The sequence below is a fragment of the Euphorbia lathyris genome, chromosome 7, assembly GCF_963576675.1.
Source record: "Euphorbia lathyris chromosome 7, ddEupLath1.1, whole genome shotgun sequence".
Classification (NCBI taxonomy): domain Eukaryota; kingdom Viridiplantae; phylum Streptophyta; class Magnoliopsida; order Malpighiales; family Euphorbiaceae; genus Euphorbia; species Euphorbia lathyris.
Window position 1 is genome coordinate 39,837,073 of NC_088916.1, and position 25,605 is coordinate 39,862,677.

The following is a 25,605-nucleotide window of genomic DNA, read 5'->3' on the forward strand; positions in this document are numbered from 1 at the left end:
AGCTACTAGTTGGAAAAGAAAGGACAAGACCACCTTTCATATATTTATACTGTACTGGTCCGGACATTAAAATAGCGAACGAAAGACTAAGAGATTGGATCTAGCTAGAAAGCACTTCCTGCAGGGTTGACGGCTGTGTGGCCCTCGCTGGAAGTATAAGAAATCAATTCCCAGCACGAACGATGACTTAGTCTCCTTCTTTGCTTCGACTCAACCGCTCAACCTCTTAGAAAAGATCTGATAGATAGCAGCTACCTAAGGCGCAACTTAAGCCCTTCACTAAACACAGTCTTTCATCTAGTAAGTCCTAGTACTAAGTTATCCAAGCTTGACTAATAGAATAGGTGGGCCTTTTAGAGAGCAGTAGAATTTAGGGTTAGCTTTGCCTTGTTGTGATAGGGGTGGACTCACCTCAGTAAGAGGTTAGTTCCGGTTTAGGCTTCTTCCCTTGAGCTAGAGACTAGACTTCCCTTACCTTCGAGAAGTCATTTCTTTCTTTTCGGGTAACTTAGTCTGAAGAAAGCTTTCTTTCCTCTTATTATGCTATTTCTGCTTAACTACGATATATCACCGGCTTCTTTGCTGTAACAGCTTCTTTCTATAGCACTGGCTTGGCCAGCTTCTTCCTTACCTCCATTGAGCCCTTTCCTTCCTGCTTTCCTGCCCTATCGATCCATCTACTTCTTGCTTTCCTGGCCCTATCGAGCCAACGATAGCTTTCCTGGCTCATTCCCTCATCTATCTTTATTCTTTACCTACTATCTATATATGATTATAGGAGCTATGGTACAGTTTTGGTCTAAGAGGTTACGAAGCCTAGAGAAAGCCTAATAGTACTGGTTTTGCAGGTTACTGTTAATTTTAGTTAATTTATTTAGATAATTATAATTGGATTATAATTGTGGTTAAATTAATTATAGGATAAATAAGTTAGGAGACTTAATTTGATTATAATTATCTAAATAAATTAATTATCCATAGTATATATATATTTATTTATTTTAGATAGGATAATATAGATTATTATTTAGAGATATAATCAAATTAAATCTCATAACTTATTTATCCTATAATTAATTTAACCACAATTATAATCCAATTATAATTATCTAAATAAATTAACTAAAATAATATATATATATATATATATATATATATATATATATATATATAAATTCGCCCCCTATAATTAACAATTTAATTCTCTATTCATTAAATACTATCTTGTCATCTTTTGGTTCCAAGTCTTATGTGTGACCAATTAGGTTCTTATTGCCACTAGCCATATACACTTATTGAATTAATTTTGAAAATTGCATTCAACCTTTTGTATATCGGAATGAGTGCGCAGACTCTGAATAGCAGAACCGTAAACATTCCCCTAGAACTATAAGAAGACATGTTGATTCCGTCGTTGACCTTTCCGTATTAGGTCCAGTATAATTCGATCCTTCACCAGCTATATCCTTGAACGAATCTTATGACTATGGATAATGTCAAGTCACTTATAGCAAGTGAAATCTCCATTTCTACTCTTAATTTATCACCTTGCAAGGATTTAGAGTTAAGTCTCCACAAGCGATTATGGATATATCTCCCATTTATCAGGAGTGACGAATGCTCAATCCAATATTAACTATTATGCAATTACTTTGTGTGATACCCAACGCCTGCCCGCATACACCCCAGGGTCCTCCCTGTTATGGATCGTGTTTGAACAGAGTCAAAGTATCACACTCTATAATCCAGAATCACTAATTAATATTCCTTTGAGTTTGATGATTACTTATACCTACTAATACCAATGTGATAAACAGGTGACATAAGATAACTTCATCCATCCTGTTATCTCAAGTCTGGTCCCCTATCCTAATGAACTGTTTCACCGGATCTATGTAACTGTCCAGATATCTGCATATCTAAAGCTTGTGAGATCAGCTATCTGTTCATAACAGAAGACACTATTACATGCAAGTCTCAACAGTATTATGTTAATCCATATTTAAACATATTACTTGACTTGTGGTGGTTTTAAGTTTCCAATGGAAAATATTAGCTCTAATCAACAACTTACCAAGTCTACCTCAAACACTATTAGGCCGATACTTTACATACTACATACTGTTAAAATAATTGACATTTCTTCTAAGGTTTTCATCACACGAGTCGAAATCTATATTTTTCACCGTTTGAAAGCATTTTTTGATATGTGCAATACGAGTAAATTTGAATCTAACGATGATTTAGTCATTAAATCACATATGAGCACTACTGATTATTTATATGATAAAAATATTTATGATTCTTATCAGATGGATTATGTTATAAAATGTGTTATTATGTTACAAATTAACATCCTTAATTCATGCCCTAATAGAATATAATTAGGGCTGTAATCAATCTGACAGGATCCGAGCTTTAACCTGCTCATGCTCGGTTTGATAGAAAATGGATGAGCTTAAGCTCAATTCGAGTTCAATATCCCGTTCGAGTTTGGTTCTTTAAGAAAATTATATAATTGTGAGTGAACAACTCATTTATTTATTCACAACGTAGTTTTAAAAGCTACACGAAACTACACAATTTCACAAATCCTCCTTTATAGAAATAGTATTATTAAAAAATTAATCGAGAAACTTACTCACGAGGCTATAATCGACCTTGTTGACGAATCTGCAACCGAGCCTGCTTACAAGTTTTCGAGTCGAGTTTCGCGTGCTTAAACTCGACTCGCTAAAGATCGAGCCCCAAAAGTGTGCTCAAGTTCGGCTCATTTATAAATCGAGCCGAAGAGGGTCAAAATTTTTTATTACCCTAATTATAATATATCCTAACAATTGAAAAAAAGCCCTGGTTTTGGATCTTTATGTGTTTTTATAATGTGTATTGCTGTTTTGACACGTTCACGTGATTCGTTATGCATATATTACTTGTGATATGATGTTGCACAGAGCAATCTAAATGAAGTTGTAAGAAAGTACATCCAACTTTGATTGTCTAGTTCAAAGTGAAATCAGAATATACCTTTTTTGGCTGAATAACCAACAGCGCAATCTTATTATATAGATAATGAAACCATGCAAGTTTCAAATCACCTAGATCTGTGGCCTTGCCTGAACCACATATATAACTCCATCTTTTACTACCCCTTCAATATCCTGGGGGCAACCATAAATCCCTTCTACGATTTTTCCTACATCCGCGAGTTTCCCGAAGAGCCATATCTGGAAAGCCTTATCAACTACCATTCGATCGTTGGAGTAGTCTACAACAATTTTCTCCTCTTTATCCATGAGTACACTACATTACAATATTAGTGTTATATTATATGCACTTTTTCCGATTCAAAAATAAAACATCCTCTATTCTATCCATTGGTGTAAAGTAAAATGCAGTTAAATCCTAACAACTATGAATAGTTCCTTCCAAGCTCAATGCCTGAATCATCTTAATAATAGAGAGGAGAGGAGAGGACGTTTTCTGCATTCTATCATCCCACAATAGGTATAAAAGATATGATAAAATCCATAAACAGACCTGTCGTAGAGCCCAGCTCCTGCATGCCCTTCTAGATCTTCACCATTCGAGTCTGATCGGAATATGACAGACTGCCTACTGTACAGCCCTATATTCTTGCTTGGATAACTAGTGACCTGAAATTTACATTAGCTTGGATTTTAATTATTTATATGTTTCAAGATCAAAAGGCGCTTACATTGCATATTGAGAAGAAGTTGGGCTTACAATGGGAAATTTTGAATTGCCTTTTTTGGTAATGAAGCTCATTGCTCTTCCTGGATATGCACCCACCAAGGTCTCTCCGAGGCCCTTCACAATCTATTTTTTTTTTTTTACATGAACAGACAGGGATGAAACATATGCTTATTTACTGATTCAGAACAGAAAGGAAATTTACCTCAGCATATATCTCTGAAGCATCTCCTGATATGGGATTTTTTGTGTGAATGACAAAAGCATATTCACCACCTATGACTTCTTGGATTAGTACACCCATGCTTAGATTATCATGATTCAAGTTCGATTTCCTACAACTAGCATATGCTCTCTCATTCCATTTTGAAGCCCAAACCTAGAAGAAATACACAATTTTCGCAGTAATATTTTGTAAAAACCTTCTAAAATAGCACCATATTTAATTATGACAGTGAAAAAGTAAAGCTCATGGTACTGAGAGATGCAAAAATTATTTTTTCCATTCAGTGTTACAGCACCATAACTCAAGGAGAGAGAATTCTGAACCTTTTTCCACTCAAAAAGTGTAGTGCATATCCACAAAAAAAAAAAAGTTGATCAAGTTAATACCTTTTTTATAGCTTGCCAAGCATGATTCCATCTTTCCTCGCTCTCATCACCAGGCCAAGGTATTCTTGAACTTCTTATTTTGCTCTTAAGTTCGTATCTCTATCCAGAGCGCAGCAGTGAAAAAGCCAATAAATAAGAGTTAAAGGGAAGATGGTATGCTAACAAAGATTGATATATGAATTTTATTTTACGATAAGTTTACAGATGAATCTTGTTGCTTAGACGTAGTAAATGAAACCTATTAAAACAAGGTAATAATGCCTGCCATCTACCATCTGAGTAAACAGAATAGGGTTGTTTTTAGAATACAGAGAGAGATCTACAAAAACCAGACAAGAACATCATTTATTAACACATTATATTTGCAACTGGGTTCTTTTTCCCCAAAACATAGTAACTGTATGTATCCAAATTTGTCTCCTTTATAAAAAGTTAGGATGACACCATCCATGGTCCAATAGAAAATAAGTTCATATATACGCTGTCCACCAAATAATATTACCAAAGTTGATGGCGCACTCATTTGTTGAATATCATCTTGTATTGCCCTAAGTTTTGTAAGGTCACCACCCATTACAGATTTGTGATGGCTAGAAATCCTGTTTGCTACACCCTAAAAGAAAAGGGAAATCAAAAGCTAATTAGTCAAATATCAAGGACCAATCCATTCTCAAATATAGTCAGTCGTTCACAAGGCAACACTTTGGCAAGTTCAAATTGGAATATATTATCTTCATTCTCAAATAGGGATGTAAGGGAGAACTATGAAATATCAATATCAATCATCAATAATAACAGTCTTCCAGGAGAATTTGCAAGCCATCAACAACCAAATTCATTGCATCCTCACATCATAATAAATTGCATAGAATATTCAATAGCAGGAGCAGGTTGTGGAAAGCCATTTCTCAGGGCTATTAACCATCTGAGTTTGCATGCAACGTGATAACCAGGCATGTTGCACTATACAAATGTGGGACACTAGCAATAAAATTCTAAGTAGATCAAAAGAAATCCTTATGCTTTCTCCTTTCACATATTTAGGCTATTATTATCCGAGTCCCAGAGATGCTCTCCACTGGCAGATAACATAGAGAAAGATGTACTACAAAGAAAACATTGTCATGGATTTCTTCACATAAATGAAGTGGACAATCAAACTCAGTTGTTTAGGAGATCAAAGGGCCATGAGGAAATGGCAAGAAGTCTCCTTGAGATTTGTGATATACCATGGAGATAGAGAGAAATCCATGGAATACCAAGTAGATTAAGAGCTTACTATGAATATATTAAACTCAAGATCATTACAGATATATACAAGGTCTCCTAGATTAATCCTACAATTAAGCAAACATAGAGACCCCACTAGCAGCCAAGTAGCTGTCATAGCAGCCTTAGGCATGCTTACATTTATTACATTGACTTATTGTGTAACAAGATTAAATAATACCTTATTAATATCCTCAGACAGAACAGCCTCAAAAGTTCCAAATGGCAGGGCAACTGAAAGTGGAATCTTGATACATGATGGCACCCTCTCTCTTAAGAATTTGACGTTACAAGATTTTGCACCAACCTATTAAATACACATCGATTGAGGCTCTCACAAAGAATAAAGATCAATTAACTGCATCACAAACAACTTGCGACTCAACAGATATCGAAGAACTATTCCTCAAAATCTCAAGAATAATAAATGTCAACATTTATGAATTAACAGAGGAGCTAAAAGATACACTTCTGGCATGTATTGCCTTCCAAAGAGTATAGCAGTAACATGTAATGGAATAATAGATATTCAAACAACTAATCCAAATATATATTCAGAACTGACTTGGTCACCATGGGCATACCATCTCAGCAGTGAACTCCTCAACTGAAATAGCATATTTACCACAAAAAGTCTTCCTTTTAAGGTTTACAGTCCGAGAAATGGAGGTAAAACCAGAGGAATTAAGTGACTGATTTGTGCCACTGATATCACTGCAAGTAAGAGCAGAGGTTTTTGGTGTTAATAGATCTCAAAATGAAATGGTCTAGCACAAACTCAACTAGTATACCTGATTATCAAATTCATTGACTTCAACCTTATTGACACTACTTTTCCTTCCTTCAGTTTTAGATTCCTGAGCACATTCTGATCAAAACATGTGGCAAAGCATACCTGTTGCATGCTTCCTCTATTACTATTTTTTCCTAAATAAAGATTTAAGGATAGCCTTGGCATTCCAAATACAATAATAGAAGAACCTAACTTAGAATTTATGAGCAGTAAGTTGTGAAAGGTTGCACACCTTACTATTTCTTGCTCTGATAGATATATGGGACAGAATGTCAGGCATATCAGGTGTCAGCACTGCAACAACTCCATCTGGAATCTCCTCCTCTCCAGTCACTCTATTTGCAATAACAACAGTTGGTTTTCTGTAAACTTTGTTCTGAATGGTAATCAACTCATGAACAGAAGTTACAAAACCACACGCTTCCATGGGGCTAATAACCTGCCAACTGCCAAACACCTAATTTTAATGCATTGTTAAGCCCAAATGCCATAGACGAGGAGGAAAGATACTGATAAGGATGTGTTAAACGATGTGTTACACAATGTCTACCTAGTTTAGGACTCTGTATAGTTTCAGTCTTCTAGGTAGAGTTAGTTTAGGTTTGGTTCTCTCTTTTGTGTTGGTTTAGGTTTCAGAAACTGAAAGGCTGTTGTATTTATATGGGTTTACGTTCTTCCATTAATACACTGAGATTTAACACAGAAATCTATCTCTATCAGATACTACAAAACCTTAAGCCATATTCTGTAACCAAACAAAACTTAAGCTTGAGGATAGACATTTCAAAATCAAGCATTTATCATATGCTATCGTCATTCAGCAAGCAGCAAGGCAGACAATTTTAAATTCTTACCAGCCTAAATTTGCAATTTTCCTGAGAACAGGATCAAAATGATTGATAAGTGAGGATAGGATAGCTCCTGAACCTGACCTAATCAGCTCCTCTGTGAAAATGTTGATCTGAAAAAATTTGAGATAGAAGTTGACAAGGAGAATGAAGATCTTATCCATAAAAACATCATAAACAGTCATGTTTGTCTTACCACCCATTTCTCAATACCAAGTAAATTCCCAAGATAATTTACACTGGGTTGTATTTTTTGCTGGTACTCGTGAGACCTATCAGCAAGTATTAGCTGCAGTCGATCAAGAATAGCTTTTGCTTGTAATGCCCACTGAACATCATTGGGTACATATGATTCGCAGACGCGGTAACAGTCCTTTGAGATCAACACCAAGATTAGATGAAAACAACTCTAGTAAGAATTAGTACCAAGAAACTGAAATGCATTAAAGTTGATTCCGGAAATACTATGTGTTTTGAAGTGAGTCCATTAGCTAGACCTTAATCGAGAAATTTTCAAACAAGAAAAGGCGAAACCACTGAAGCTTAAGGAAGGTGTACCTTTGTGCAATAAATGAGGCCTTCATTGTTGACAGTTGACAAGCATAAATTTTCAAGCACCAGGGAAATGAATAACATGGCATCCTATACAATTTCAAAAAGAAAATTGAATTTTTCTTGTATACATGTTTCTTTTTCTTTCATGAATGTAAAAAACTAAAAACTACATGGTCTGACAAAATAGGTAGGCAATATAATTGTAGAATCTACCAGCGGTTGGTCAAAGCTGAGACCTTTCAGTCCTCTTTCCATTGTTGTTCTAGCTGCTGAATCCAAAGCAAGATCAAGGAAGAGCAAGTCTTTTGCCTTTCCTAGACATGTGAGCAACATTGGGCGAAGTTCAATGCGAGATTCCACTAACTTCTGAAAAAAAAGGCCCATGTAAGTACACATTTTCTTTTAGTTATAATGATTAAATTACAAAATTGATTTGCAAAACATAACCTCCATCAGTGAACCAATGTTCATGTCGCTAACATGAGCTCTTACAAAGTTCAAATGATCCTGAAAATAAATAAGACACTAATTTATTTATCATCTGCAGTTCAGATAGATAGATAGAACCATGTACACCATGTTTCGAAAGCTAAAAAGCATAACACATTTTCTATGCATGAATTGGTGTAAAAATCAAATAACTAATGCTTACCCGCAACTTTGGCGTCGAATTACCAAGATAGAGATTGTCTTCCTGAAATATAATAGGAAAACTAATCTGAGTTTTACTTTTGAATTGAATAGATGAATAATCACTTGTACATAAATCAGAAAAATCCCTAGTGTAGAAAGATAGCAGTTACCTTGGAAGAGAGGCCCAAACAATTTTCAATTGCAGATTCAAGGTCGGCACCTGAGTGAACAGCCTAGGCATTTTGAGGTAACTAATAAGGTTTCTAAGGAATCATTCTTACACTCAATGTACTAATAAAGGGAATTCAAACATCCTAGAGCATACCTTTAATGTCTTCAAGTACATTGTAAGGTCAAGTATGAGCCCTTCTTTAGCATCAGGGCTGAAACGAGGCTCTGAAACGATTGGACGATCATAACTTGCAAGTTTCTCTTTTGTCAGACCTTTTGCATTTAATGTTTGCCAATATACATCACTTTTAAAGCCACATCTAACATAGTTAAGCAGTGCCTGTTGAAAAGTTAACAGATGAAAGTTTGAAATAGAAGAATTACACGGCATGATCATAAGATTAAACCAATAAACAAGCTCTTAATCAGCTAGTCCAAATCTAAGATTGGATTCTTCAATGTCATGCTCTTCATAGATGATGAATAATTGGCCTAAATTGGTTTAATGTTGAAAAGGAATGGTTGACATTTCAAGGGATACATAGCTGATATACAAGAATTAATAGAAGAAAAGCCCATAGAACTTTTCAATAATAATAGCTACCATCTTATGCTTGTAGGAATATGATCTCCTGGAGTACATAATATGCATGAAGCACAAAGAAGTTCAACATAAATATACTAATACATACATATTTCGAATATCATGTGAATAAATCCAAAAATACTAACATCCTGCAATTGAACTGGAAACAATTCAGTTTCTTGACTACATTAATTCCAGTTTGATACTAAATATTGATAACTGCACTTACGACAAAGAAATTCATAATCTATAATACCTCACAAATTATAACATCATCTGGGCTACTGTTATTATGCAACTTTTGGTGCCATTCCTCCATCATGTCAGTTTTGCAATTGTTATTTCTCTGATGATGCAAAATCAAGAAAATAAGTATTTCCGAAAAGTCAATACAAGAAAAGTAATTTTATCCAATACTTCCAATAAATATACCTGAATCAACAAAATTTCATCTCGAATTTTCTGCCCAAGATCTCCCTGACCTCCACGTCCAATACATAGCATAATCAGTCTCACAATTTCTCTTTCATTTGGCTGGTTCGAGTATATTTTTTGTAGTAAATTGGTGAACTTATCCTGAGCTTCACTAATTTCACTGGAGATTGGAGAAGATAATATACAAACATATTTTCATAAAAAAAAAAAAAAAAATACAAACATATAACTATGCCATAAAACTTTGTGTGGATCCATTTTCTCCATACTAAAATAAAGCACTGTCACATATGCAAAATTTCGTTGCATGCAAATAAATATGTTAAAAATGGCAACAGATATATGGACAAGATTTTATCATATTCAATGAAGAAAACGGAAAAAGGACATGTCAAATGTGAGCAATTCATGTTTCATCTTCTGATGGCACACTCTTCTTTCAACCAAACACCATTTTTTTTCAGAGGCAGATTCCTCATCTGCTACCAATTCGATCATAAAATAAGCCATAACACGGGATGCTGCAGTATCAAGATGCTGCAGTATCAAGATTCGAAGAATAATAATAATGTCCAACAAGCAGGAATTTAGGTAGATGCATGAAATAAGAAAGCAACATATGCTTCAGAATATCATTGATCTTCTAGTCCTCTAGTGCTCTTTACTGCACCAGAATCAGATAATTGACCTAATAACAGGATCTAAGATCAGTCAAATTAGTTCCAATGAGAGCTAATAAAATTTTACCGAGGCTTCACATTGTAGTTTTTGTTCCATGTCAAATGCCTGCATGCCATGAACCTCAACCAGACCAATATACCAATAAGTCCCAACTCCCCATCTATTTTACAACGTTCTGACAATTCGGTTGCAATGTTATACCTGTGTGCATTAACAACACACATACCAAATTAAGCACTACAAACAGCTTATTCGCTTTGCCATACCAAGTTGACATGAAATGATGTCAAAGTTTTAGTGAACAAATAAGAAACTATGGTAAAATATAATCCAATCTGACTTTAGTTGTGTGAATGAAGTACAGCTAACCTAACCTGTGCATCAAAGACCTTTCAGCCTCTTTTTCTCTTTGATATATTTCGTCAAGTAACCATTTGACAATTTCTTTATCATCCTCATCAACCTACAATTAATATCCATCAATTATCAATAAAAAAAATTAAATGTTTACAGAATAAGAATAGAAATGACAGGACACTGCAACAATTAAATAGAGCTGCATTAATTTTCTCTCAGAATCCTCTCCAATTCCTATTTTTCTCTCTCTTCATCTTTGTCTTCAATTTTGACTCTTCTCTCATTTCCAGAGGTCCCTGTTAAGTCCAAATTAATGAGCTTGGCATAGTTGTTAAAGGCGCGCCTTACGCAAGGCTCAAGGTAGTGGGCCTTGATTGCACAAGGCGAGGCACAGTTTAAAAGTCTCTCGCCTTGTGCACCTAGCTGGGCTTCGGAGCCTGAATCAAGGCGCGCCTTACTAACATATACTGTTTTCATAGGGTTCTTATTTTATTTTTTTATTTTTGTAAAAAAAATGGTTGATTAATCTCAACTACTAATCTACTTGAAATAAACTTAAGCTTAACCCTTGATCTAAATAAGAATATGAAGAGACGTAAATATAGAAAGACTAGAGAGGGATTAAGAGCAGTCACATAAAGAATAGACTCCACTCAAATAGAAATTGCGATGGACACAAACAGAAGAAACTGTGACACACAGAAGAACCAGTAGAAGAATATGTTAACATCTCTTTGAAGTATGAACTTACCTTGGTCTTTTTGACATTTAGTATTATGTTTTTATGTGGTTTTGTCTTGTTTGTGTGGTCATGAGTGTGGTTTTTTGGTTTATACTTTAACTAGTAATAGAGTATTAGTGATATTGATATCAAATATTGATATGCTTTAACTAGTAATAGAGTATATATGTTTTTATTTTTGCGCGTTGCTTTGAGGACCCCTTAGCGCCTTAGTGCGCCTTTAACAACTATGGAGCTTGGGGCCTAATAAAGAGTACAAAGCAGATGAAATCTTGCTTTCATTGCTAATGTGGTTAAGGCACTCCACCACAAACAATTCTAAGGTCCACAACTTTTATGAACAAAGACAATATTGTGACCAGTGTTCCAGAACTTCATAAGAAAGGCTCAAGAAGATAAAGAGATCTATGCAAGGAGAAGTTTACAAAATTCACTCTGAAGAAATCTATTTACCATGAGAATCAGATGAAAAATGAAGCAGATCTTTGAGCTTATACAGTCTCAAATTGAAAACTGTAGTTTGGGAAAACTCAATAATGTATTATTGGAACATTAGGTATTTATATACAAAGTGGTATAGATGCTAATAGGTCCCTGAACTAATATGCTAATAGGTCCCTAAACTATTATCTATATACAATTACATACATTACACTCCCCCTCAAGCTAGAGCATAGATATTTGACATGCCCAGCTTGTTACAGATGTAATTTACCCGAACCCCATTTAAGGCTTTGGTAAAAATGTCTCCAAGCTGTTCATTGGTGCCAATATAGGCTGTAGCAATGATGTTTTCTTCTGGCTTTTCACGAACAAAGTGACAATCTATTTCAATGTGCTTAGTACGTTCATGGAACACAGGATTGGAAGCAATGTGAAGAGCTGCTTGATTATCACAAACCCTGATTGAGACGTTGAACCCAAGTTCGGAGAGGAGATGACGAATCCACATAATCTCACACACTGATTGAGACATCGCTCGATATTCACATTCTGCACTGGAGCGAGAAACAACATGTTGCTTCTTGCTCTTCCAAGAAATTAAATTACCTCCAACAAAGACACAATAACCGGTAGTGGATCTCCTATCATCTTTGTCTCCTGCCCAATCTGCATCAGAGAAACACTCAATCTGGGTATGACCATAATTCTTGTAAAGTAAGCCTCGGCCAGGAGTTCCCTTTAAGTAGCATAAGATCTGTTCCAATGCAGTCCAGTGATCAACAGTGGGAGATGACATAAACTGGCTAACAACACTGACAGAATAGGCAATATCCGGTCTAGTCACTGTAAGATAGTTTAACTTTCCAACCAAACGCCTATATCTTCCAGGGTCTTCAAAGGGCTCTCCTTCTGATGTGAGATGCGCATTCGGTGTCATAGGTGCACTGCATGGCTTAGCTCCAGATTTTCCAGTTTCGGACAACAAATCAAGAACATATTTTCTTTGAGACAGGAAAATTCCTTTCTTACTCCTTGACACCTCAATTCCTAAGAAGTACTTCAAAGCTCCTAGATCCTTGGTATGAAACTGACCATGGAGAAATGATTTCAAAGACGAGATTCCTGACATGTCACTGCCTGTAATAACAATATCGTCTACATAGACGACCAAGAGAATGATACCTGAAGCAGAATGTTTATAAAAAACAGAGTGATCACACTTACACTTCTTCATCCCAAAAATCTCAATTGCTTGACTAAACTTTCCAAACCATGCTCGAGGACTTTGTTTCAACCCATATAGAGATTTGCGGAGACGACAAACTTTGCCATACTCCCCCTGAGCAACAAACCCTGGTGGTTGCTCCATGTAAACTTTTTCTTGAAGGTCCCCATGCAGGAAAGCATTTTTGATATCTAACTGATGCAAGGGCCAATTAGAGTGAGCAGCTAGGGAGATAAAGAGACGAATAGAGCCCATTTTAGCCACTGGGGAGAAGGTGTCAGAATAATCAACCCCATAAGTCTGAGCAAAGCCTTTTGCAACAAGGCGAGCCTTTAGTCGAGCAACAGAACCATCAGAGTTAACTTTCACAGCGAATACCCAACGACATCCAACAGGTTTCTTACCAACAGGTAAATGTACCAAGTCCCAAGTACCATTATCATCCAAAGCATTCATTTCATCAATCATGGCGTGGCGCCAGCCCGGATGGGACAACGCCTCAGATACAGATTTAGGAGTAGTAGTAGAGTCAAGGGAAGCAACAAAAGACTGTGAAGGAGAAGATAAACGCTCATAGGAAACAAAAGCAGAAATAGGATGGGTGCAAGATCTTGTACCTTTACGAAGGGCAATGGGAAGTTCATCAGTGGTTTGACTTGACTCAGGAGCAGGATCTGAAGGCGGAGCAGAAATTGGTACTGGATCAGAAGCAGGAGGTCTCTCACGTCGTGAATATACCTGAGTAATTGGTGGCTTAGAGTGACATCCATCCGAGACCTGGTGAACGTGATAGACCAGCTCATCATCAACATCAGTATCACCTGTGGAGATATCAGACGACATGGGAAAGAAGGGAAGATGTTCCATAAACGTGACATCAGAAGATACAAGATATTTATCAAGAGAAGGAGAAAAACAACGATACCCTTTTTGAAGACGAGAGTATCCAAGGAAGACACATTTAAGGGCTTTGGGGTCAAGTTTAGTGACTTGTGGACGAACATCTCGAACAAAGCAAGTACACCCAAAAATACGAGGTGACACAGGAAACACAGGTTTATGAGGAAAGAGAGTACCATACGGAGTCTCACCTTGTAGCACGGAAGAAGGCATACGATTGATCAGAAAACATGCTGTAGAGACAGCATCAGCCCAAAAATGTTTAGGAACACGTGTTTGAAACAGAAGAGCTCTAGTAGTTTCAAGAAGATGACGATTCTTGCGTTCAGCAACACCATTTTGGGATGGTGTATCAACGCAGGAAGATTGATGGAGAATACCATTCTGGATCATGAAAGACTGAAATTGTCCAGAAAAGTATTCTTTCGCATTGTCACTTCGGAGTATATGAACAGAAACATTAAATTGTGTTTTAATCTCAGCACAAAAAGTAGTAAAATTAGTAAATAATTCAGAACGACTTTTCATTAAATATAACCAAGTAGTTCGAGAATAATCATCCACAAAAGTAACAAAATATCTGAAACCAGGTTTCGACACAACGGAACAAGGACCCCAAACATCAGAATGAACTAATTCAAATGGAAAACTGGACCTTTTATTGACTCGGGGAGGGGAAAACAAACGGTGATGTTTAGCAAACTGACACGACTCACAATCTAAACTAGACAAATCCTGAAACTGAGGACATAATTTCTTCAACACTGGTAGAGACGGATGTCCCAACTGACAATGTTCATCAAAAGGTGTGGATACACTAGAGAGAGCAACCGGTCTTCTAACAGTTGTATCCAAGACGTAGAGACCGCCAGCTTCCCGTCCACTACCAATAATCTGCTTCGTCATGAGATCCTGAAATAAGCAATGATTAGGGAAAAATGAGATAGAACAATTAAGTGAACGAGTAAGCTGACTCACAGAAATTAGATTGAATGTAAATCCAGGCACATTAAGAACAGAGGAGAGGGAAAGAGAAGAAGTTGGGTTAATAGTGCCAGAACCAATGACAGGGGAATGTGTACCATCAGCTAAAGCAACATGTGAAGGAAAATTTTTATTATGAGAGGTGAACAATTCAGAATTACCTGTCACATGGTCTGTTGCACCAGAATCAATGACCCACTTTGAAGACGAAGAAATGAGGCACTTATTAGAATTACCTGAATCAGCAATAGCAGTGATAGGTGAAGTAGAATGCTGAGGAGCTAATGATTCTTGATACTTAGCATACTCATCTGCAGTAAGGGTGTAGGTCGGGCCAGAGGATGTAGCATCACTAGTGACAATGTGAGCAGACCGGTGCCTGTGCTGCCCCTTTGCCTTAAGTTTGGGACAAGTACGCGTGGTATGACCCGGCTCATGACAGTAATAGCACTCAAAGACTCTGTTCCCTTCAGTTGGATATCTGGTGTCCCGGAAGACTCTGTTCCCTTCAGTTGGATATCTGGTATCCCGAGTACCACCCTTAGTCGGACCCTTATAAGAGCGGTCAGATGAAGGCTTGTGGTTGACTAGAGCACAGGAAGCAGGAACAGCAGGAGTGGGTGACAGAACCAGCCCACTTCGCAAAACACGGCTAAGAGCTTCCTGAGCATCAGGAATGGTGGCACTAGAGAGAATCTGGGAGGTAACACCCTCAAAATCAGAACCAAGTCCACACAGATAGCGAAGAACAAACATTTGTTCCCGTTGAGCTTGCAACACTCTTATATCAGTACTCAAAGGCAGCAATTCATTCAACTGTTGAAAAATTTCCCTCAACTGCATATAGTAATCCTGAGCAGATTGACCCCGGCGATCAGTAGTATAGAAAGATTTATACGTATCGTATAAGCGAGACAAATTATCCTTCCCAGCATACATATTTTGCAGATAGTCCATAAGTTGTCTGACATACTCACAATGACGAACCAAACCAACAATAGACGCATCAATAGAGTTCTTAATACCCAAAAATAAACAGGCATCATCTGCCATCCAATCCTCATCATCTGTCTTAGGATCATCAGTTAAGTGACGGGTCTTCTTGATGCTACGCAAATAAATCTTAATTGTTTTAGACCAGTCTAAATAGTTGGAACCCGTCAATTTATGATCAGTAATCTTAGGAGAAACTGTCATAATGCTACTAACCACATTCTTACTAGATTCAACTTTCTTATCCTTGTCCTGAGCCATTTTAGCAAAGAAGAAACACAACCCAACAAATTTCAGCAAAAAAGAAACACAAACAGGGACCAACCTTCACGGGTGCGAAAACAAAAGTTGTCGGAACACAAAATAAAGTGGACAGGGAGGCCGATCAGAAGGAGACGAAGCCAACGGTGTCGGTCGGAGTTGGATCGGTGGCCGGAGGTGGCCGGACGCGCCGGCGCGTGGAGGAGGCTCGCCGGAGTTAAAGTGGCGCGTGCGGTGCACTCGCCGGTCGGAATGATGCCGGACCGCCGCGAAACTGCCGATCTGGGGATGGGTAGACGGATGGGCTGGGAGGTGAGACTCGGTGGTGACCGGAAATATGTAAATCGGAAGAAGGTGGAACCCTAAATCAGTTTGCACACTAGGGCAAACACAAAAGAAAAAATGCTGCACACTAGGGCAGGCTCTGATACCATGTAGTTTGGGAAAACTCAATAATGTATTATTGGAACATTAGGTATTTATATACAAAGTGATATAGATGCTAATAGGTCCCTGAACTAATATGCTAATAGGTCCCTAAACTATTATCTATATACAATTACATACATTACAAAAACATAGATAAGGTGATCTCTGATATGTTTCCTTGTGTACGTAAAGGTCTTTTTGCACACTCCTAGGTGCAAGGGATGATGGTGAAATAAGCGAGATTCAAGAAGATCAACAACATCCTTTATATTAATCTCTGACACACCCCTCACGTGAATGCCCCCTGGGCTTGAAGGGTGCACAACTCATACCCATATTATCATGTCCTGCAATTAAATCAACAAATGGGGCTGCCAGGATTCGAAACCTGGCAGCCTTATTTGAATTGCAGGACATGGTAATATGGGTCTGTGTTGTGCACGTTTCAACCTCAGTTGGCATTCACATGTGGGGATGTGTCAAATATTAATATGAATTGGGCCTTTAACTATCAGCTTAGGTTTTTAGTTCAATTGGTTATGTGACATGGTATCAGAGCTTTTTTGACCAAGTGATCAAAGATTCGAATCCTGGCAGACTCATTTGTTATGGGCCTGTGTTGTACACACTTCAAGCTCCGTTCGCTAATATGAACAGCAACGTCATTGCACAAAAAGGAGATTCACCTGGAAACTAATAGTACAGACAGAGAGGCGACGCCGGCGGAAGAGGAATGACAACAATCCGTTGAGATGAACTGAGACTTGGAAGCCTAGGTCCAAACAGTCTGCTCACAAAGGCAGACTGAAGTTGGTTCCAACTGGCTGCTCACTAGGGCAGACTGAAATCCATAAATTTTCTCAAACCCTGAAAAATTCTGCTCACAAGGGCAGAAAACAAATTCTGGAATCTCAATCCAGAAATCCAACACAAAAGCCACTGATACCATGTAACAAACCATGACCATGTAATACACTGGGAATACATGGGATACCATGTAGATTAAGAGACTAAATTGATATATTTTATTTAGGAGCAATACACATATTTATATACAAGTAGCTCCTAATATTACTCCTGCAATCAAGGAGACATACTGACCCTAACAGCAGCTATAGCAGCCCTACAACATCCATAGACATGCTATTCATTAATTACATTAGCCGTAACCTTACCTATCATCTGAAGCTTTTGGACTTTGACATGGTATCAAAGCCTCCTACACCCAAATGTCTAGAGTTTGATTCCTGAGCGTGCAGGGGTGTATTAAAGATGACAACATTATTCTTGGAGCTTATCTAAGCTTTTGGGTTAAATGGTTCTTCGACAATTCCAAGCCCTCGAAAGAGAAGATCAGCAAAATTTTGAAGATACCAGAGAAAATTTCAGATCAGGAAGCATACTAAACAAGAGATCTCAAAGAATATTGGGCTTTTGGATGTGATGAGGAATGTAGAGAATCCTACAAGTTATTCAACCTTTATGATTCAACGTGGTAAAAGGTTTTCTCCATTCCTGCACTTTTCAAGTTTACTGCAAATGATCATGAGATACTACTACATCCATCTACATTTAGTTCAATGGTGTATGAATTCAGTCTTGTCAACAGTGATTCGATTCTGCTTGCCATGGAAAAAAATGAAAATAAAAGGGAAAACATGATTTTCAAAAGTAAGTTTCCAAAAATTGACAGCTGTGAATTGGAGATAGGTTCATGTGACTTGGTGACTTGGTGAAGAGAAGGAATTGGAAAAAATGGAAAACAAAAAAGAAAATCGTTGACAACGGAGGAACTATACCCTAAAGATGTTTGTGATAATGATCTAATGAGGTAGGATGACTCTAGCATATATTGTTCCAACAATTTCTCAAACTGAAAAATAAAATGATATAAGATACAATTCAATGAGCCAGTTCATCATGCATGTAGGACCGGGTAATCTCATATTGGAAGATATTTCCTTTTACGCAAAGTCCCTTCCTTTCACCCTCGGGGACAAATGATATTGAAATGAAGAATCTTATAGAGGTCTATACTAAAGGGTCAAGAGGCTGGAGTTGAAGACTAGTGACGCAGGAAGGGCTGGGAGGTCCAGACTGAAAGGAGCGTACTAAAATATAGGAAGGTCAATACAAATTAGGGGTATGAGCTGGGACTTAAATTCCAGCAATGATTTGTTGAATATGGTCCAAATAGGATCGATGAATGAAAACAGTACCAGTCCAATGTTACTGCATCAGATTTCAAGTAGTAACTATCAGCATTGGTAATTGTAATTGCATTCCATAATGTGTAGAGATTTGCTATAGATTGACTGAATGATTTTCATAACAAATACAATTTTCGTTATATTTCTTTCTTTATAGTTTTTCCAGCTCCTGTCTTTCTCACTTCCTCTTCCTCTCCTTTTTTTTAAGCATTTTCACCTTCCAAACATCCCTATCAAGTCCTAAATGAGTTTGGACATAACATATCCTTGAGCCAGTGATGAGAACATTTGACTCATAGTGAGACAATATTAGGAATTATTGCTAGCCCCTATTATTGCTAAAAAATTAGCATTCTCATAGGTTCAAATCCTACAGAGCATGGCTCCTGACAGGTCTTATAGTTAGTAGTACTCCATTGATATCCAGAATAACCATTTGGCACCACCGTGATTGCACAATTATTAAAAAAACTATATATGTCACATACATTTATTGTAAACCTAAAAGGAATGCTCTCATCGTAAATTCCATAACCATTTTGCATTCTTCAAGTTAAAATCTTTTGATACACACAAATATAGAAACCAACATTGACTTTTAGTATCATTAGATGCTCTCATGCCCTCCTTCTCTATCTAACAAGTATATTGGCAATCTGGAAATTATTCATTCAAGATCTGTAAACAAATCATACCTTTCCACTTGCATTTGACTTCAGGAGAACAAAAAAGTTTTCCCCATTAACTTTTATCCAAGATCCACCAGCGTAGATCACAAATTGCATACCCAAAAAATTTCTTTGCTGCAGATTGATATCTACATACTTTGTGTTTGTTGGGGTAAAGACATTGATCAGAGTTAGTCAAAGTAGTATGCTTATAGATGTTACACGGGATGAAGATTATAAAAAGAAAAGTATGAATGAATAATGAAATGTAGGTTTATGACAACTACTTGAAAGGACCCTTGCCCGGTCGACACTTCTACAAAACATGTCTGACATGCACCAACGAGAAGTTGTGACCTTTCAGGCAATATGTCTGATGGAGGGGCCTGACACCAATGAGGAAAACTAAATGTGAGGCGAAGTTACCAGAAAAATGGTTAGGCATTATGAAGTGAAGAACTCACCGACCATTCCCCAGGGGATGACTTTGACATGCCCCAATGAAGAACAGTAGAACCTTTTGTGTTGATAGCTACCAATATGTGATGGTCATTCTTAGTGATTTTAGTAAGGACCTGTGCACATCAATAAATTTAGGAAACATTCAGATTGTGAAATTTCTTATATTTCATCCAATCATCAAACAGACTTGCAATCCATCCATTTCAAGAAAGCATGTACAACAATCACTACCCTTTTCAGAACTTGAGGTTGTTCAGCATACTTTATATACAAAATATTAAAGAACATCTATTGTGGACATAAAAAATGAGAACTTCTTTACAAGGTTAATTTAAAAGGATAGAGACGAGACGACATATCATGAACCTCTTCCTTCGGCTTACAGACAATGATATGACATATCGACAACTAATCACCATTACTAGAATCTTCATCTTTGGAAATAAAGCATAATCTCTTACTCGCATTGTACTCACCACTATCTCATATTTACCAACTTTATGGCTCTGCTTTCTGACCGCTTTGTCACCTCCTATAGTTCTCTCTACAAGATCTATCAGAGCTGAAACAGGCATGTTCATCCTTTTACCATGGCCAGAGTCCTTATGTAGCCACTGATCAACATTGTGTCTTCTACAGTAAGCAGATGATACAAACCCAGGGTGCACTCTATTATCAGAGAGTGGTTTGCTAGTTGCAGATTTGCAGCAGCTACTTTGTGATTGATTCAAAGAAACTTTCTTCAGCTGACTTTGTAGCTCTCTAACAGCATCATCATAATCTTGCTGCACAAAATGGAAAACAAAAGAATAATGAGGATAATGAGTAGAAAGACAAATAATGACAAAAATAAACTAAATCATTCCCTCTTTATCTCTTTCACAATTGAAGTAAAATATGATGAGCTCAATTGAATTAGCATGCCTATCAAAATGCTGAAGATAGGTTACTCCTTGAGCAATTAGTTAATAGGTTCCTTATGCTAGTGCTATCTGTCTACATAGAGATAGGGCATTCATAAAAGCAGCAAACAGAAACAAATAAGATTGAATAACCATGACATACTAATATGCAGAATGTCTGGAATCAATGACTGGGAAATTTTCAAAGACACTACAGAGATTTGATTGTTTATGTTATTTGTCGCACAAACAGTTACCGGCTGATATGAATAACAAATAAAAAAAAGTCACCTTTTTCTGTTCTGGACTGCTTATTGGTCTACCTTTGCTTTCCCAGATTAGATATGCCTTGCGTTGTATCAAATCATTTGATATAGATGAATGGAGTATATTTTCATCATGTTCAGGTAGATCAATTCGGAAATTGCCATTATTCAATTTCATCCTGGTAAACAAGTGAAAAGAGAAATCATGCTTCAAAATCATATGTAGCAGTAGTAAAGAATGCTGAAGGGAACAACTAACCATCTATTAGAGCTTCCATCTTTCAGAACAAATTCAATAGCACGAAGTATAGGGTCCCGCAACTCAATCTTAACTATATATAATTCTCCACTCTGCCATTCATATATAAACATGTATATCACCAACTGGATGTTTGTTCTTATGTTATGCTCTATCAACAAATCCATATATGAACTGCAAAAGACCAAAGGAATACGAAGGTAGACCTTTGTAAATGGAGTTTGCAATGCACCTTGCCTATAAGATTTTGTTCCGGAGGACGAATCGGTAGGGATAAACCAATTTCTGCATGACAAGAGAAATATCGGCAGTTAGGCACATAAAACTAGGTGAATAACAGAAAAAGATAAATAACAAGGTTTTGGTTTTGGTTTTACGGGTTTCCTTGAAAGATACAACCCCAGTGAAGAACCCAAACCCTAGTACAGTTCTTGAGCTGAAGTTCAATCCTAACATTGTTTCCATTCAAAGACCCTGATACAATCATCTACAAGAAAAGAAAAAAAAAAAAAAAAAGAACCGTGGAATCTTTATATACAATAAGTAAAAAAACAGCCAATCACAAATACAAGGCTGCTACAGTGCTACCTGAAGTTGCATCCCATCCACGAGCTGGAAATGTTGAATTGGGCGAGTCTTGGAGGACGCCATAACATCAAGTGCTTGTGCATGTACTATAGTAGATGAGTTTTCAGTTTCAACTTCAAGATCAAAGGCTAAGCAGTTCTTTTTTCTTTTTCCGGGAGATGTAGTCTTTTCATATAATTGCAGGGAAACTTAACATCTTCAAATAACGCTTATACTTCTATCTCTTTTACTCTTCTTCTTTCCGTTTCTATTTCCCTTTGCAAGATCTGTTCAAATTGAAATCCGAGCATCATTGGTATCAATTTCAAGCATTTATTGGAAGGAAAAAGACGGATTGGGTTGGTGATTCTTACTAGGCATAATAATATAAACGACAATGGGGAAGAGAATTTTTGGCCACCGAATAGAATCGGATTCAAATTCTACATTTGACATCTCCAGAAAAGGGGGGTAATAATAATATCTATGCTTTCTGATTTTCGAAGCTGAGACGACCACATTCATTATTGTCACTGAGAGTAAAACAAAAAGATTGGATTCCCAAGTCACCATGAAAAGAAAGAAAAGAATAATCCTACCAACGGTTTAGGATTGAATTGGTTTCTACCACGGATTTTCTGCCTTGTCGTGAGAAATTTCAGAACGATCCTTCTTATTTTGTCTAGTGTTCTAAAATTTCAATTTTGAAGCGCTACATATCATATTGACATACAAAAAATAAGAACATAATAGAACTTAAAACAAAATTAAAAAAAAAAAAAAAAAAACTGATTGTTTTCATACTAATTTTGCTGAAAAAAGAGCAGGCAGAAAATGCATAAACCAAGACTAATATAATTCGTGGTTTTCACGAATTTAATAGTGCCTCAATAGGTAGGTGTATATTGGAGGAGAAATAAAACGAAAGAACGTACATACATGTATCCGATTACAAGATTTTAATAATGGTAGTTTATAAGTAATGTTCAATCTTCATTCTTCAACAATAGGTAAAACACTTTTTTCTTTCTACTACTAGAAGATAAATGCATTTCCAACTCTTCTTATTGTGTGAGCAGCTTTGAGTCACAAGCCACTATTTTAACCCGGCCCACATTCTCCTGAGAATCCTCATTCTTAAACAGTGCATCTTGTAGAATGAAGGTCCAAACATTGTCACAGAATCTGTACGTGTGCAAATGTCCCTGCACCATATGTAATTACAATCTATATCAGCCTTTGTTATTTTAATGAAAGATTGGGACGCGATTTAGAGGTTAGACATCCCAACTAGGTTGGCACCCCTATCAGCCTTTGTTATTACCAAGCTTGTACCGAGTGAAAACTTTATAAATAAGAAAATACAACAGCACATACAAACTTCATTTGAACATTACATGTAGCAAATGATTTATCATCTTGACAGTAATTTATGGATTTTGACAATACATGATTCTGAAAAGTACTCATCTACCTGTTGATCCTTTTCTGAACAAAATCCACTTAAAGGGACTCTAACAAGTATTTGTATTTCTAAACACTATAGATAGAAGAATCTTGTTCATATAACTAAAAAGAGTTACAAACCCTTAAATGCACCATTTGCAGAAACCATCAAAGCCAATTCCTATAATACAAACTGGTATTCATCAACCTGAAAACCTGATGACAATATCTCCACATAAACATTTCTATATCTTATATTATTCTTAACAGTTATACAGATAACAAGTTAATGACAAACAGTCTGCAAACTAAAAATAAATAAATATATCCAGCATGAATAAAAATTAGTCCACGACATGATGATGTTGAATTTTGGAATATCAGTTGATTATTTAAGAGAACTTAATAAATAAATTAATAACAGAATCTCACAAGACAAAGTAATCTCTCCACACAAACAAAATAAGCAATAAATGATCAAATAAAACTAATGAACAACTGAAGAAATACCTTGATGGTAACTTTGCTCTTAACTTGTGATTCCAAAGCTTCAGTCATAGACTAAACAGCAGACAAAACAAATAACAAAATCAGCAAAATCAAAAACAGATACTTAAAGATAATGCAGTTCAATCCACTCAGGTTCAACTATATACCTTATCAAACTGGACAAGAACCTGTATTGCTAGCTCCGGACTGAGAGTACCACTTTGAACCATCTCATCCAAAGTCTCTGTCAGACACATGCCAATTGTAGATCTTCTATACAACTCAAATGTTGCCATTTTCCAAAACTGCAAACAAACAAAGAGAACATATCAAAACCATTAACACCAAAAGAGTACGAAAGGAAGAAGAGTTAGAGAGGAGCAACAGGAAAGGAGACTCATTATGTAAAGAATATCTGCAGACATCAGGTAAAGAAAGATTATTTATGAAAAAATGTAAGAATGGAAAGTGAAATTAGAGAGCCTTTAATAGCCAGTTAAAGAAAGTGCACCAGATTAAAAATTTATTCAACACTTTCTCAATCTAACCATATATTAGTAACCGTCAAACATTTATCATCATGGTTATCAGACAAAGAAACATTCATTTGTAGAATAAAATCCAGACCAACCAATGGGGAGCATCGGCAGGAAAGGTGCCTTATTACATATATACTAAACTGTGGGCATTTGGTAAAGAAAAGATAAGCATGAATTAGTAAATAAAAATTGGAAATGAAATTAGAGAAATTACTGTCTTTAATATAGCAAATTCAAATGCATCAAGAATTAGAAACTTAGTCAATTCTTCTAAATCTAACAATATATTGGTGACTATCAAGCATTGAGAATTCACCATGGTTAGTGGAAAACAAAAATTCCACTCCTAGAATAAACTGGAGACCAAGCAAACCGTATGCAAATGCAGTTGTCTATGTGAATATAAAGCAAGGCTAGATATTATGAAATCTTAAGAGTTAAAGAAGATTATAATGTAACTGTATCAATGAACATAACAAAAGGTCTCTTATCTTAATTTTCTGAAGTTTATGCATATTATTACAGAATACACAATATATGATGGCTTATATCTCGAGAAGGTACTAAAATCAGAAAATTTAAGGAATACAATCAAATACGTTCCATATGATAATTATATCTAAAAATCGTCGAAGGTAATGACACATTTCTAATAACTAATTTCCTGTTAGATAAACCCCGAAATAAACTACCAACTGCGCAACAAAAATCTAGAGAACCCATAAGGCATAAACCAATTCATGTCCTCATCTGAATCAACAATTTAATGCACCAGTAACACGAAGCAAGATAAGGAAATAGAAAAGACAAATAAAAATGCAAAAGATTCAATTGGTTGTCTTTCTAGTCCAAGAAGCGGGGGAGAAATGAGAGAATACCTGAGAATTGAGAATCTTGGGAAACCCTTTTCTACAAAATTAGAACAATTGGAAGTGAAATTGAGAATTGAGAAATTCGATGTTAGTAAAAGATGGAGCAGGTAGTTTTGATTGTTTGTTCTGGTTTTCCTTGTCGTGGTATAACGTTTGCCCGAGGAATGAATTTTGGGCGGACAGGAATTGGGGCTTTTTATACCCTAGTTTTTGAGAATGGGGGTATATATAGTCGCGATGGATTTGTCGAGCTTTAATTTACTTTTTTACCCTGCTGTTTAATTTAATCAGGCCCA

General features: G+C 36.5%; 2 protein-coding genes across 3 annotated transcripts; both read right to left on the bottom strand.

The window, feature by feature from the left end:
* Nucleotides 1-2,919: 2,919 nt before the first annotated feature.
* Nucleotides 2,920-22,625, bottom strand: LOC136235225 (alpha-glucan water dikinase 2). 2 transcript variants are annotated; one of them, XM_066024809.1, is made up of 31 exons: nt 21,985-22,621; nt 21,774-21,883; nt 21,603-21,681; nt 21,397-21,488; nt 21,163-21,316; nt 20,446-20,754; nt 19,972-20,082; nt 19,795-19,893; nt 19,535-19,663; nt 10,669-10,757; nt 10,361-10,495; nt 9,611-9,773; nt 9,435-9,524; nt 8,747-8,932; nt 8,592-8,654; nt 8,441-8,482; nt 8,236-8,295; nt 8,002-8,154; nt 7,792-7,875; nt 7,430-7,606; nt 7,240-7,346; nt 6,618-6,831; nt 6,384-6,487; nt 6,177-6,306; nt 5,774-5,899; nt 4,826-4,936; nt 4,324-4,422; nt 3,917-4,090; nt 3,745-3,837; nt 3,538-3,653; nt 2,920-3,300 (listed from the first exon to the last, which is right to left on the bottom strand). In XM_066024809.1, exons 1-31 carry the CDS (start codon nt 22,045-22,047, stop codon nt 3,096-3,098), a joined length of 3,867 nt encoding a protein of 1,288 aa, XP_065880881.1. In that variant the 5' UTR covers nt 22,048-22,621; the 3' UTR covers nt 2,920-3,095. The 2 variants fall into 2 exon arrangements, with proteins under 2 accessions (XP_065880881.1, XP_065880880.1); XM_066024808.1 differs by lacking the exons at nt 2,920-3,300; nt 3,538-3,653; nt 3,745-3,837; ... (17 more) ...; nt 10,361-10,495; nt 10,669-10,757 and adding an exon at nt 11,946-14,874 and having other exon boundaries at nt 21,985-22,250; nt 22,338-22,625.
* Nucleotides 22,626-22,843: 218 nt separating this feature from the next.
* LOC136235874 (transcription initiation factor IIA subunit 2) lies at nt 22,844-25,500 on the bottom strand. The gene is made up of 4 exons (XM_066025949.1): nt 25,316-25,500; nt 24,066-24,203; nt 23,920-23,970; nt 22,844-23,168 (listed from the first exon to the last, which is right to left on the bottom strand). Exons 2-4 carry the CDS (start codon nt 24,192-24,194, stop codon nt 23,028-23,030), a joined length of 321 nt encoding a protein of 106 aa, XP_065882021.1. The 5' UTR covers nt 24,195-24,203; nt 25,316-25,500; the 3' UTR covers nt 22,844-23,027.
* Between the last annotated feature and the right edge of the window lie 105 nt (nt 25,501-25,605).